We start from the raw sequence: 15,151 nt of genomic DNA, 5'->3' as shown, positions 1-15,151 counted from the left end.
AATTATATGTAATATTTGACAGGAATCTCCGAAACTCTTAGTTTAGGAGGCAGAAAACACCTGGTATTTCCAGTATTTTCCAGAAAATGCATAGTCTTTTCTAGACCTTAAACATTGTGCCATTAGTTTAAAGCACTTTGTGTAAATGTGTAGTTTGTACAAAAGCATTCAGATTAGCACAGAAATGTATTTTGTGTGAAGCGTAGTTTGCATTGCTGAAAAGATTAGGTCTCAAGTTGCAGAATGAGTCTTAGGCAAAGAACTGAATTGTTTGCTTTTTACTCATGGTTAGTAATAGAAAAACACATACAAATTGATACGGAATCGTTCTGTAAAAACTCTGTGAAATTTTTGAGAAAGCAAATTAAGCTACATAATAATTTTCTTTTCTTTGAAAATGTTCTTGTTAGATACCACTTGGTGTTCTTGAAGATATTTCAGTTTTATGTAACACTTATTAAAATGTCTTACCATCTAGGTTGGGCCAACAGCAACACAAGCTATGCAAGAATTTCTTACTCGATTGCAAGTGCATCTTTCTTCCACTTGTCCTCAGATGTTCAGTGAATTTTTATTGAAATTAATACATATACTTTCAACAGAAAGGTAAAAGTTAACTATTTTTTTTTCCTTTCACATCCTCGTTGTCTTTAAAATCTATGAGATTGCATAATCCTATTTGTGTAATATGCATGTTTATTGCTTTGTCTTTTTTTTTTACCTTTTCTCCTCACCTGAAGGTGGAAAACCTCTGCCTCGCTCTCCTTCTGGGGCCTATTGACGTCTTGTCTCCCCACTAGTGTAGAGAAGGAGGGCTACTGGCCAGAGGAGAGAGAAGAGCTTATGACTTGTCTTTTACAGCTCTGCTTCTTCGAGGCTAGGTCAATGGGCACAAGACTGTTATGTGTCAGTTGTTTGGTCTGAAGTACATTAGGAATTACCACTTATTTCTGGTATTGAAGTTCTGCTCATTCCCAGACAAAGGCTTAATATAATTAGGGACAAGCTTCCGGCTTCCCAGTAGGTGGCACTTTGGTGTTATCTATTCTTTAATCATACAGAAAACAGTTTTGTCCTTCTCTAACAGATTTACCATAGTAATTTAAATTGAATGGGTGGTGTTTGCCAGGTTTAGACTGATGATCAGTCACTTATACAAGAAATGTCATAATACAGTAAAATAATTAATTCACAGTGAATCTTGGAATGTGTGTCTACATTTGAAATATTTGAAATAAACTGATGAGACCACTGAAAGGGGGGGTTTTGAAATGTGTTAGATATTTTTTTTTTTGAGACAAACCAAAGGTGGGACTGAAATGTCATAAAATGAAGCAAAGCACCAGAAAAGGGTTTAGATGGTTATTTCTAAAACCCCGGGTAATTATTGAAGTATACCATGTCTGATCAAATCATAACATTGATTGTGAAGAAAAGCAGTATTTTACTATTAGAACTAACTAAATGCCAAATTATTTCTTCAGGGCTGCTTCTATAAAGTGTTTTGTTCTGCATTTAAATTTAAAAGATATCGTAAGATTAATCAATATCAAAAGACAGAGAAATGTATCAAAAATCAGTAACTAACTCCCATACTTCAAGAATTAGCATCAGTTTTATTTTAAATGAAATTATTCAAAAAGTTCTTTTTGTAGTCCGCTGGTATACATGTGAAAGTAATTGAGAAAAACTTATCCCTAAAGGAGATCCTTCAAGCAATCAACCTGCAAGCACCAACCTGTGATAGTTCGAGTACCTTCTCACGGTCATATGTATAGTTACTAGTTAGATAGCTAAAACCTGATGATTCTTCTTTCTACCTCAGGGGGGAAAAAAAAAAAGAAAAAACAAAAAACTACCATCATGATTTTCTGTTAGAAAAAGAATCCTAATAATAGTATAGTATTAGATTACTTCTTCCCATCAAATTTCCCTGCAAAGGTAGGAAACTTTCATCCACGACTCAACAGGACTCTATTCCAGGCCTATACCTAAAAAATTAACTGAATGATTAAAAAAATTATGGATCCTAGACTTTTTCAAAGGAAATTTTAATCTTAAGTGGTATCAGGAAAGTGATTGCACGAGCAGGTTCTATAGTCTGTGTGATGACAGGTGTGTTAAAAAGTGATGAATAGTTGACTCGCATGACAGATCAGATTGTGCTTCAACATGCATTTCTGAAAACTATATACTGAAAGTCTGGTGTGCTTTTTGAGTCTTGAAAATAAAGAAAGAAAAAAACCCAACAAACAACAACCAAACCTGTTTAACTTGTTAATATTGAACAATGAAATATCTTTTTTCTTTCCTCTTTTCAGGGGTGCTTTCCAGACAGGCCAGGGACCCTTGGATGCACAAGTGAAACTCTTGGAATTTACTCTGGAACAGAATTTTGAAGTTGTATCAGTTAGCACTATTTCTGCAGTAATTGAGTCTATAACCTTCCTTGTGCATCATTACATTACATGTTCGGACAAAGTGATGTCTCGCAGCGGCTCAGACAGCTCTGTGGGTGCTCGAGCGTGTTTTGGAGGGCTTTTTGCCAATATTATCCGTCCAGGTGATGCCAAAGCAGTTTGTGGAGAAATGACAAGGGATCAACTTATGTTTGATTTATTAAAGCTGGTCAACATTTTAGTTCAACTGCCGCTTTCCAGTAATCGAGAATACAGTGCCCGTGTTCCAGTAGCAAGCAGTACTACGGACAGTGTGTCTGATGAAGAAAAGGTTTCAGGAGGCAAAGATGGCAATGGAGGCAACCCTAATACTCAAGGATCAACTGCATATGTGGCAGATTTGGTGTTAGCCAACCAACAAATTATGAGCCAGATTTTGTCTGCACTTGGCCAGTGTAACAGCAGCGCTATGGCAATGATTATTGGTAGGTATTTTGTAAATAAAAAGGAACATCTTTTGGGGTGGTAAAACACTTAAAACTTCTACAAACTCATAGATTATGTGTATACATGAAAGACTGTGACACAGAAATGGCAGGAAATAAGAGACTGATAAGAAGTGAAAGAGGAAAAAGGTACGTCAAAAAAAACTACCATGAGGTGGTAGACAGTAATTAAAACTGAACTGGAATGTGTTTGGCATTTGAATTTGCTGAATCTCAGAATGGTTAATGTTGAAAGAGGTCGTTGGAAATTGTCCAGAGGGTCAACTCAAAAGAGCAGGTTGCTCGGCACCTTGTCCGGTTGGGTTTTTAATTCCCCAAGGGTGGAAACTCCACAGCTGCTCTGGGCAACATATTAACAATGTTCAGTCATTCTTAAAGTGGAGAAGCCTTTTTATTATGTCTAAATGGAATTTCCTGTATTTCAGTCTATGCCTATTGCATGCTTCTATGCATGGATTAGGATTAGTCTTCAGTTTATACTACAGACGTGTTACCTCAATTAGTCTCTTATGTATTGCATTATTTTCCTTTTTTTTAAAAATCATTTCTGAAAAAGAAAAATCACAATTGTGGCCCTTGCACAGAATACATAAACTCTTCTGTTCCTCTGTTTTACCAGAAATCTCATTAACAGCATGTTCTGAGAGATCCAGTCATATATTGTGGGTGGTATCTTCTTGCTATGAACAAGTGAGGAAGCCAGTGATGCTTTGAATAGCAAAGTTGCTGTTTGTCAGGCATGTGCCTAAGGTGCATTTTCTCAGAGAGATTGTCTTTGTGACTTATTTGTGAGCTGTGTGATAGAATAGAGTTTATTTGCACAAATTTAACCACTGACTGAAATACTGTGAATGTTACTGCATGCCCAAAACTGGAAAAATGCTTTGTAGGAGGATAGGCAAAAAGCCTGCACTAGATTTCAGGTGTAATAGTTGTAAAATTTTGTTCTTTTTATAGTGATTCTCTTGTTTGGAAGAAAGTACCTCTGGCCTTTTTCTGGCAAGGCTCTTTTAAGCAGATGTGAAACTGTTAACCAGTGCTATCATCAAAACCCAGTATACTTCTTGGATGAGAGCACGTGAATATTAGACCAGTGGTTCATTTTGGCATAAAAGCAATTGAGGAAAAAGTAGTAACCTCCAGTAGTCAAATTAAACAGCAGGCAGGATTTGACAAGCCTGGCTTGCGCTGTTGGAACCTTCCCGAAATTAGTTCCAGAATGTCTGCTCCTTTACTCTGGATAGTTGGTGTTGTATTGCAAATACATTGTGAATACTGAAAGCAGTTTGTTCTGGGAATGATAGTTTGTGCTCAATATGTGTTTCTTTGGGGTGAAATTCAAAAATTCTTCTCCTCAACTTTGATGTCTTTCTAAACCACCATTTTCTGCCCACCAGTTGTTTTGCATTTTTAAAAAGGCAATTTGGAAGAGTGTTGTTTCAAAATGGTTTTCATTGAATTCAGGCCAGCTGATCCCTTCGGCGGATTATTCTTCCCAAGGTCTTTTAATATAGGTTATTGAAACTAATTTGTATGTGTATTTTGGGAAGATATAACGACAGCTATTTGTGGTTTTATTTCTTTCATGAAGAACTGTATTAAACTCTCTCCAGACAATTTCTATGAACAAAACATTTCTCCAAGACTACAGCCAACTTTATATATGATCCAAAAATCAGTTATCGGCATATAGTAGTAAACATGTAATAGCCAATGCAGTGTGTTAGCTACCCAGGAAAGATATACAAGATGTCTGCACATGTGTTCTAATAAGTAGTGACTCTCGTGTCAAAATTTAGGCTAATGATATTAATTTACTGCACCTGGTGAGCCAGCTGGTCAGTAACCAGGGTGGCCTTGAATAATTCACCGGTCATATGAAGTTAAAACATTTCTTGGATTTTCTTTTATGACCATTTTGTCTATTTATTTTATTAGGTTCTTATGATTTGTCATTGACACACTGTGAAAATCATACACAGTCTTCCCCTCTTTCTCCTTGCCTCAAAGGCTACACAGCAAACCCAACTTAGTTTTCTTCAGTGCTGTCTTTCATCCCATTTAACTTTTTCAGTCTTAAGACTCTTCTTTCTCTGCCTGTTTCTGTGTATCCAGTGCTTGTCAATATTTTCTTTCTTGATTAAAGGTAATCAAAGTACTAGAGCTGTCATTTCTCTAGCTGGAACATTTCTCTAAGGCATATTCCAAACATCATTTATTTGAACACCTTATTTTTTATTATTATGTGTTAGTATAACTCCAGTTTCTCTAAATAGAAAGTGATTATTCCATCCACCCCCACAGTCAAATCTAAAACCACTTTTAAAAGCTCTCCCAGATTGATGTCATATGTTTTGTGAGACAGTTGTATTTATGGAGATAATCTCTTCCTTGGGTAGACTATTCTTTTGCTTTCCATCCTCAATTTCAGCAATGTGTTATCAATATTGCTGAATATCGATATTCAGTTAATCCTCATGAATAAATCCTGAGCTGTAACACTGAGAAGTAGAATTCCAGAAGAGGTATTTCTGATAGAAATATGTATGTTAAATGGTTTGGGTTTTTTTTGGTTGCACAACTGCACTTCTGTTACTATCTGAAAAAAAATCTTAAATACTTGACAGTTGCTTCTGGCTAGGAGTGTTTCCAATCCTGCTAGTTCTTGTTCTGTTTCCTTCACTAATTACATCATTTTTATGGGCTTATCTAAAATTGGATTTAAATTCCCTGACTTCCTGGGTCTAGTCTTCCTATGTGTACTGTAAAGAAGGTAGCATCCATCTAGAAACGCTAATAGTAGCTTATATGATCCTGAAAACTAGCCCATTTGTAGTTTTTAAAACCCATGTGAATGTTTAACTGAAAAGAAATTTAAATATCCGTGAGTTCTCTTATTTGCTGTAATAGTTTGTTAGGTCTCAACTTCTCACCTTTGAACTGCTTCTGTTTTTACTAAGGTGCAAGTGGCTTACATCTGACTAAACATGAAAACTTCCATGGTGGTTTAGATGCAATATCAGTTGGAGATGGGTTGTTCACTATCCTGACAACGCTTAGTAAAAAAGCAACAACAGTGCAAGTGATGCTCCAGCCAATTCTGACCTACATGGCCTGTGGGTACATGGGAAGACAGGTAAGTTCCCTTAGGTCTGTCTGCTTCAAGGGAATTACAGGTTAATTTGTACTGGAACCTATAATACGCTCAGAAAACTGAACTAGTGCGATGTAAAAGAAATGTTAACATTTTTCCAACCTCACTTCACTTTGGTGCTGGAGTTAGGAAGCCTCCCTCTGTTGCCCATGGTAGAGGGGGAGAGAGAGTTTCTGTAAGGACATTTTGACGTTCTTGTAAATGTTTGGGTGTAAAGGCTTGAAGCTGGATTGTTTTATTGTGTTCAGGTGGGAAACACATTTATTGTGTTCATATTAGTGGGTATTTTAAATGTTCTTATTTCCCTTGAGCTGCTTCCCCCTGGTATTTTGATGTTTTCCTTACTGCAAAGACTTATCCTATGTAGATGTGAACCATATGGAGCGTGATACTGCGTGATTTCATGGTACAGACGTTGACTATGGTGGCATTTCCTCTCTGGGATTTTTGCCTACTAAAAGGGGAGACTAATGTGCATTTCTGTCATATTAATTTTGCATGAAACTGTACATTTCTTAACTTTTTCTTCTAGGGTTCTCTTGCCACTTGTCAGTTATCTGAGCCCCTGCTCTGGTTCATTTTACGAGTGTTGGATACAAGTGAAGCACTGAAGGCTTTCCATGATATGGGTAAGAATGTCTTGTCTTTACCTGTATCAAATAAAAGGCTTATTGTAGATAATTTTTTTGGGCGCTTAAAGAAGGAATACAGATATGTGGCGGAAGGAGCAAATTTACCAAACAGGCTTGCTTAGTAGAATCTGCTGCATGCTTCTGAACAGTTGTGGTTTTTTTCTCCTCCATCTACATTATGCACAGGTGGTGTTCAGCTTATTTGTAACAACATGGTAACAAGCACAAGAGCTATTGTTAACACAGCAAGAAGTATGGTTTCGACTATTATGAAATTTCTTGATTCTGGTCCCACCAAAGCAACAGATAGCAGTTTGAAAGCTAGAGTGCTAGCTTCTGAGCCTGATAATGCAGAAGGAATTCATAATTTTGCGCCTCTGGGTAAGTAATACTTCTTTCTCTTACATTAATATCCATTTGAATCTTTATCAAGTTCTTAACAAAAAATATTGTGATAGTGTAAAATGTTGTAATACTATTAAATCTTCTAAACAGAGGGGTTGCTGGCGTTTCAAGGAGATGTTGGGGGAGGAGGTTAACCCCTCATCCACAGGTAATAACACCTTGTGTGGACAGGGGAAAGAAGGAAAGGAGTGATCTGTATCTGATGTAGCCGTGCATTGAGGTGGGCCCCTTCCTTCTCCCCTAGGTCAGGGAATGGCCAGTTCCAAGCCAGCATCTGCCATAGAAACACTAAGACTTGCTGACTTCACTTAAGGCATATCTGGTTTGATGGAGCTGTGACAGAAGCATAGCACAGTTGGATGATACAGCATGAGCCCCAGCTAGGTCAAACAGCGGCAGAAGCTGGGGCACAGGGCTGATATTGCTGCTGCTGCTCTCACACCTGTACCTGATTGCTCCAATGTTGCCTGTGTGAATGTCTGTTTGAATTGCAGTACTCTGTTGGTATCAATACAATGCCTGTCACTTAACTAAAATGTGTGTGGTTTAAGGTATAGATATACTTCAGTATCTTACAAAGGCTCCTTTTCACTACTAGTCTCTTAATGGTTTCTGTTGTTGCCTGCTAGCCTAGCGTAGCACATGAATGTATTCGTACAGTGTGTATCACTGTCACGAGGGAAGAAATAAAGGATTGTTTTTAAAACTTCTAGAAAAATCGTTGGATAAGAGAGAAATCCATTCAGTCCGATCATTCAAATTTAAGTGAATGAAATTAGAACAAAAACAAAAAAAGAAGAGATGTTTATTTGGCACAATAGGGGTCTGTTAGAAATCTTCTGTCTTGTTCTTCACAAATTCCTAAAAGGTAAATTAAGAATCCTGCAGATATTGGTACTTGATAACTTTAAGTAGAAAAATCCTAAGCATATATGGTAGTGGATTCTTCCATGCCTTTATACTTTCAGTCAGGAGTGTGCTTTTGAAGTTAACCTGGCTGTCCTCACTTACTACACTCTGATTCTTATCATGTAGTGTTTGCTGGGAGACCATCTCAGTTCATTTGAGCTGAATTTCTATCAAAATGTGTCCAGGAATTTGCCTCCAGCTGCTTCTAGGCAGGCATTCAGTCATGGAGCCAAGCTAGAGCTACTTTAAAACATCCCGAGTACCTGTAGTTTAAAAAGCATAAATCTGATTTTGTGCTGTTCTACTTGCTAAAGAAGACGTAGCCTCAATATTCCCGCTTCATTCTTAACTTGTTCTAAGATTAGAAAGATAAGCATCTGCTGTGCTCAGGTGTTTTGCTTCTAGTGTGTTTTTAGAAACAGGTTTTCATGTGAAACAAACCTTTTTAAAGAAAAAGGTTTGCAGATTTTGGTTATGAAGTCGTTTATGTTATCTTTGTAATATTTAAATCTTTAAAGCCTTCGTTATGTACACTATGAATTAACTGAGTTCAAGTTTGAAGCATGCTGTTCAACCTGCACCTTTTCGTAATGAACTTCTGATAGAAAGTTTAGGATTTTGATAGCAAGTGACCCCTAGCAAGTTTTCAAGCACATGCATGTGGATATATAAACTGCCTATTGTAAGACAACCTTAAGAGTAAAAGAAGCAGTTGTCATTATTACAAGTGGGATGTTATCAATAAACCAAAACAGGTGAGAAAGAGAAAAAAAATAAATGTGTTTGCCATGGTCCAGGTTGTAAATTAACTGGGTTTTGCTAATAAACATTAATAATCAGTGTTAATGGTGCTTGCTTTGAAGGTTCCATCACCTCCAGCAGTCCCACTGCCCAGCCTGCTGAAGTGCTGTTACAGGCTACTCCTCCCCACAGACGCGCTCGGTCTGCCGCCTGGTCCTATATATTTTTACCCGAGGAAGCTTGGTGTGACCTCACCATCCACCTTCCTGCAGCCGTGCTGCTCAAGGAGATCCACATTCAGCCCCACCTGGCCTCTCTGGCGAGTAAGTAGTTTCACTGATGTTGGTGCCAGTTCAAAAATGTTAAGGGTGGGATTTAGAAATAATACAAAGAGTACAATCAGAGGAACTAAAGCGGACAGGTTGCTTGAAGTATGCCTGTAAAACGAGTTGAAAAGCTTGCCAATTCTGCATTCCTTGAGAATGGAAGGCCCTGCCTCTGTTGATTTCTTCTAGCTCAGTACATGTTTTGTGGTCGTGGTGTTAAATTTAAATACGCAAAAATTCTTGCCCAACTTCTCAAAACTTTGCCTGGTGAGAATATGATATTTGTCAGAGATCTTCAGGCAAAATGGTGTTGTATGGGGATTGGAATATAGTATGAGATTTTCAGCTATTATTCTTGTAGCCCTGCTAGGGAAACGTGGCATTCACACTGACAGAACTTCTGATCATCTTAAGTCTTTGGAATGAACAGTATACACCATGTATCAAAATGCTTATGCATCTTAACCTATACCGTCGCGCAGGTCAAATATTCCAGCTGCAGTTCTGTAGTAGTGTTTGCCTAAGAGCATTTCATTCATGGCGTTCTGTATCTTTAACAGGGATACATGTTTAACACTTAAAATTCAAACCCGTACAGATTTTTAAATAGTATTAAACCTTCTTATCTTACTCTATAGCTTGCCCTTCATCAGTATCTGTTGAAATAAGCGCAGATGGTGTCAATATGTTACCTTTGTCAACTCCTGTTATCACAAGTGGTCTCACGTATATAAAAATCCAGCTGGTAAAAGCTGAAGTTGCCTCAGCTGTCTGCCTCCGTCTCCATCGCCCTCGGGATGCCAGCACTCTCGGCCTCTCGCAGATCAAACTGTTGGGCCTCACAGCCTTCGGAAACACCTCGTCTGCAACCGTCAATAATCCATTCCTGCCCTCTGAGGATCAGGTCTCTAAAACAAGGTATGCCTCTGCTATCAATGGACTGAGGCACGTTCGTGCCAGTTCATTCTTTTGACTATTTTAATTACGTTTTCTGCTCTGAGACAGATCTTTCAGAAGCAAACTGTGTTCATGAGAACCTGGTTTTGGAGTTGAATTTTAACATTTGCAGAATCTGTTTCAAATGTCTCAGAAAACTTGCTTCTTTTTTTGCTTTTTTCTTTTTTCAGAAGACAAATATAAGCAGTACTTCTCACTTTTTTTGGTGGCATGCTTAATCTGCATATGTAAAAGCGTGTGTTTAATCTCTGCAATGGTGAAAGAAGGCATTCAGCGTTGCAGGCTGAGTTTTTAATGGGTAGGCAGTTGTCTGAAAAGCTGAAGTAGCGATGTATTTCTTGCCCCTACTGAAGTCAACAGAGTTACATAAGTATTGGAGTAGGAATAGAACTAGGACAATGGGACGTTTTGTGGACGTCGTATCTAATAGTACTGTTTGCAAACATTTGCAAAATAGGAACTGAATGTTGTTGTGATTTTGGCATATCAGCAAGATTTCTTATCAAAAGCTTTTATTTAAGTGGCATGTTGAGTTTTGTACTCATTTTTAAAATATAAACAAACCCTTAAGGATTTTTTTTTTTAGAAAAAAGGTGTTGAAATTTTCTGACTTCTGAATTTAATTCTTTGGGTGAATTTTTGACATTTCCTGGTTCTGAAATTTAGTTTACCAAATTGTATAAATTTGTTACTTTTGAAATATTTAATTTTTGAACTTTAATGTTTATAAATTTGAAAAAAGAGCATGGGAAAGTTTTAAAAACCTTTCCCTTTGCTGGGAAAAATTTTGAGAGAGTAAGTAAATTTAGAGAAAGTGAATACTGTCCAGTGTATATTTGATAAAAGTTGTATAACTGAAATTGGTCTTTGATCTTCAATATCAGTGAAGCAAATTTTCACAGCCAAATTTATATTATTGTTATATTTGTACTTCATAAAAGGTTATCTTTAAGTCACATAAAATAATCAGTGTCTAAAGAATGAGGTTGGCCCTATTGGAAGAAATATGTATGTGAATTGAGACATTTTAGTAATAAAACTTGCAGGATTTTAGCTCTTCCTACTGACAAACTCTGCCTTTCTTACAATGTTAAGCCAGTGATTACAACAGCATTGCTAATGAAAATGAATTTGTGGTCTTAAATTTAGTCATTTTAATTTGCTTTTCTCAGATTATGTCTGAGCACGTCACAGCAGTTTTCTGCAATACTTGTCCTAGAATCTAATACAGGTACTTACGTTATAGATGAAAAAGAAAATAATAAGAAAATGATACATTAGCTCATTTTTGTGTTTTCATTTTCAGTATTGGATGGTTAAGATTATTACACCACTGCCTCACTCACATAAGTGATTTAGAAGGAATGATGGCTAGTGCTGCAGCACCCACTGCGAATCTGTTGCAGACATGTGCAGCTTTACTGATGTCACCTTATTGTGGTATGCATTCTCCAAATATTGAGGCTGTGCTTGTGAAAATTGGGCTTCAGTCCACCAGAATAGGCCTGAAATTGATTGACATTCTTCTAAGAAACTGCTCAGCATCAGGGAGTGATCCTGCAGGTGAGCGCAAAGTTTTTCTTTTCAGTTGTTGCTTGAAAACATTGCTCGTATAAATGTACAAATATAGTATATTTTCATCTTGCTTTCTGATTCTGAATTTGAGTTGCCAGAACTTGCCATTGTGCTTTGTTATGCTCCTAATTATCACAGTCTTTGTGGGTAGTTCTACAACGATTTTTTGTGTAGAACATGTAATTAGGTGAACATTTTGAAGACACAAGAGCAGAACCTGCAGTATACTGTAAGCATGTCTTACTCTTTATGTCTTGATGTTTCAAAACACAGAGCATCCGTGAGTAGTGTTAAGAAAAACAAATGCAGCAAAATTTGGGCAGTAATAGTCTGTAGGACAGTATAAAGTCTGAATAACAGTTTATAGGTGGAGGTACATAATCAAGACACTTGAACAACTCACCTGTGTCCCACAGCAAAATTTTGCAGTAGCTCTTCTGCTAATGCACTGGATTTTTGTATTTATGACTCGTATGGCTCCACACTTTGTTTCAGTGTTTTGTGGCTTTTCAGTGAAAGAAAACTGAAATCAACTGTTCCCTGTTTTGAAGTTGCTGATACTAACAGAGAACACTCTTTTCAAAATAGCTTCCATGACTTATTTTGACATGAGTTAATGTTTCAGTGTAGCCTACTGTCTTTTGCTGGAATGCTGTTAGGTAAGAGAGTAGTTTCCTCCAGGTCAGGATGAGAAGATGAATAGGAAATAATCTGAGGAAATCCTCAGCCTTAGTCCTGTTGATGGAAATTGGAGTTAAATAAGCTTCCATTTTGAAATACATCTGTGAAGTATGAGGTTGGACAGCTCTGTTGGAATTTGTCATGCCTTTTTGTAACATGTTGAGGAAAATCCTACTAGTTAAACCTTTAAGTCCTGTATCTGATGAAAGTTGCAATAATTTTTCATTCTCTAGCAAGGCTGAACATTGCATTGAATATACAAAATGCACAGTTTTGAAATAATGACGTGTATAAGAATTGAATCCTTATGTTAATGGCAAAACTCAATTCAGTGTTAATATTTCAATTCTGTAATAATTTCATTACTACTTTTTAAAAATACATATATAAGTACTTCTATTATTTCCCCTCCCCCCCCCTTTTTTTCTTTTAATGCGGCAAGATCTGAATAGCCCTTTACTGTTCGGAAGATTAAATGGTCTCTCTTCTGACTCCACAATAGACATTCTTTATCAGCTTGGAACAACTCAAGACCCTGGAACAAAAGATAGGTAATGTATTTGGATTCTCATGTGGAAGTGTACACGAAAATAACCTGCTAAATAACAGCTTGATGTTACTACAAAAAAACAGACTTTTAAAAAACTGATCGTTATGAGATAGAAAACTTCTTTAGATTACTACGCTTTTAGGCTAACTTTCCATCGCAGCTCCTTGCATCCTTTGAAACAAATGGTATCCCTCTTTTTTTGCTTTTATAAAACTGATAAAACTTTTAGTGTTCAACTGACTTTTCTCTGAAATACTGAGAACTCCGACATCTGCTCTTTTCTTTCTCTGTAGAAAGAAAGCTTACATTTGGCTTTCCAAGATAAGTGTTTTTAATTAATTTTCCCTGTGTTAGTGATCTAAGTCTTGAGAAGACAGAGTTTGAGCTCACTCTTGAACGTTGCTTCAAAGGAAGAGATAAATGTGTAATTCAGATTACTAAAAGACAGCTAATTTAGTTTTGGGTGTTTCTTTGACCCTTTATAATGTACTACATCATCTTGCCTTCCAGAATTCAAGCGTTGCTGAAATGGGTCAGCGATTCCGCAAGAGTTGCAGCCATGAAAAAAAGTGGCCGGGTCAGCTACATTTGTCCAAATAGCTCAACAAGAGAGTATGGTCTTTTGATGCCATCCCCTTCCCATTTGCATTGCGTAGCAGCAATTTTGTGGCATAGCTATGAATTGCTTGTTGAATATGATTTACCAGCGTTGCTGGACAGAGAGCTTTTTGAGTAAGTAAACCAAAGTTTTGCACCACATGCTTTTTAAAACTGAATTATTTTGTTCACTGAAATGATATGACTTGAAGCACACTCATTGTGAAACAGTAATTGCTAAAGAGAATGCATAAGGATATGTAAACAGGCAGTTTTGTAGCTCTAAACAGAAAACTGCACTTCACGTATTCCCAGGTGTAATTGTATTTAAAAAAAAATTCCAAAACAAAATCCAAACAAAACAATCCAGCAAACCCATGTGTGTACTTGCACATATGCGAAAGGTAAACTGTTGCATGGGTTTGGTTTTGTTTGTCGGTTTTTTAATGGATAACTCTGGGCTGTTCTTGTTGAAATTGATTGTTGGCAGTAATTTTCACATTAACTGTAAATCATGATCTTCATTAGTATCCTGTTATATAAGCATTATTTTATTACTCATGGTATCCAATATCTGTAGCTGATAGCTGAGAGCTTGGGGGGTGGGAAGGGAGCCTGCTTTATTTTTTTTTTTTGCTGCTTTTCTCCAGCCGTAGTCTGATTCGAAAGAAACAAAGCATAAAATCTTGAGTGAATCTTGAACTATGGATTTGCTGTTGTTTGATTCTAAAGGAAATATATACATTTAGGGACTCCAGATTGAAAATGTATGAGGTAACATTCCTAATTTATGTTGCTTAATCATTTCTTCTGTTTAAACAAAAGAAAAAAGAGAAGCCACATAGCTTTGTTTCATGAGTATTATAGAAATATAGCTGTTAAATTCCTGCAAGTAGTAAAGCATCTTTCATTTGTACCATTGAATGCAATTCCAGTTCATGTAAGGAAACTTTGATAGCACATAATTTTTCTGTTGCCCTTAGGAAACATTCATGTTCTTCTGCTACCTCACTGTCTTCTTTAGGCACAGTAAAATGTTCAGACACTGGGAAATGTGCAAGTTATGGTTATTGGTACAAGCATGGGGAGCTCTTATGTACGTGCATCATGATGGTCTTTAGATATGTGACTAGAAGTTAGACCTTTTCCAAAGACACTTCAGTGCTACTGTCATACAAATAATTGTTAATTCAAAATGAGCTAGTTCACTTTGGGAATCAGTTTAAGGATTTTAAATTGCACATCAATTAGTCCTTTCAAGAATATGTTTTAACAGAAATGCATTTTCAGGATGGATTTTAACAATTTTAACATTGGAGAAGGAAGAACTCTAATAAAAATAGACTTCTTAAAATGGATAGCCCATTTAGGTTTATACTAATATAAAAGTGTGTTTCACAACTCGATTCCTGTCTTTTGTAGGAGACTCTGTTGTTTTCATCCCAGGACGAAATGAAGGAACACTAATAAAGCTATTGTACCTAGTTTGAATATGCGTGTTGCAATATAGTCCTGTTCCTCTACGTCCTGCCAAATAAAATTATAATTCATAGCATCCACCATCTGGAGCAAATTATAAAATACATTTTTAATAAATAGAGGATTGTTGTCAGACATGAGTCTAAATAATTCTTCTAATAAAAATAACTTCTCATGTATTCTTCATCCTCTGTGGTATTTTCAATTTTGAAATATTTTAAATGACTCTAGTTATAACTC

The 15,151-nt window shown here is 36.7% G+C and overlaps 1 protein-coding gene across 2 annotated transcripts in view; it reads left to right on the top strand.

Annotated features, from left to right (window-relative positions):
* Window positions 1-15,151, top strand: part of BIRC6 (baculoviral IAP repeat containing 6) — a 157,512-nt gene that overhangs the window by 66,965 nt on the left and 75,396 nt on the right. For both annotated transcript variants that reach the window (XM_014950697.1, XM_014950698.1), the window contains 10 exons: window positions 479-606; window positions 2,322-2,884; window positions 5,866-6,041; window positions 6,592-6,688; window positions 6,878-7,072; window positions 8,869-9,069; window positions 9,711-9,990; window positions 11,336-11,592; window positions 12,728-12,836; window positions 13,346-13,567. In XM_014950697.1, coding sequence (XP_014806183.1) covers window positions 479-606; window positions 2,322-2,884; window positions 5,866-6,041; window positions 6,592-6,688; window positions 6,878-7,072; window positions 8,869-9,069; window positions 9,711-9,990; window positions 11,336-11,592; window positions 12,728-12,836; window positions 13,346-13,567 — 2,228 coding nt within the window. The remainder of the gene's footprint in view (window positions 1-478; window positions 607-2,321; window positions 2,885-5,865; window positions 6,042-6,591; window positions 6,689-6,877; window positions 7,073-8,868; window positions 9,070-9,710; window positions 9,991-11,335; window positions 11,593-12,727; window positions 12,837-13,345; window positions 13,568-15,151) is intronic.

Source organism: Calidris pugnax, unplaced genomic scaffold, assembly GCF_001431845.1.
Source record: "Calidris pugnax isolate Ruff unplaced genomic scaffold, ASM143184v1 scaffold24, whole genome shotgun sequence".
Lineage (NCBI taxonomy): Eukaryota > Metazoa > Chordata > Aves > Charadriiformes > Scolopacidae > Calidris > Calidris pugnax.
The sequence above is the reverse complement of the archived record's forward strand: the minus strand, read 5'-3'. Positions and strand labels throughout refer to the sequence as shown.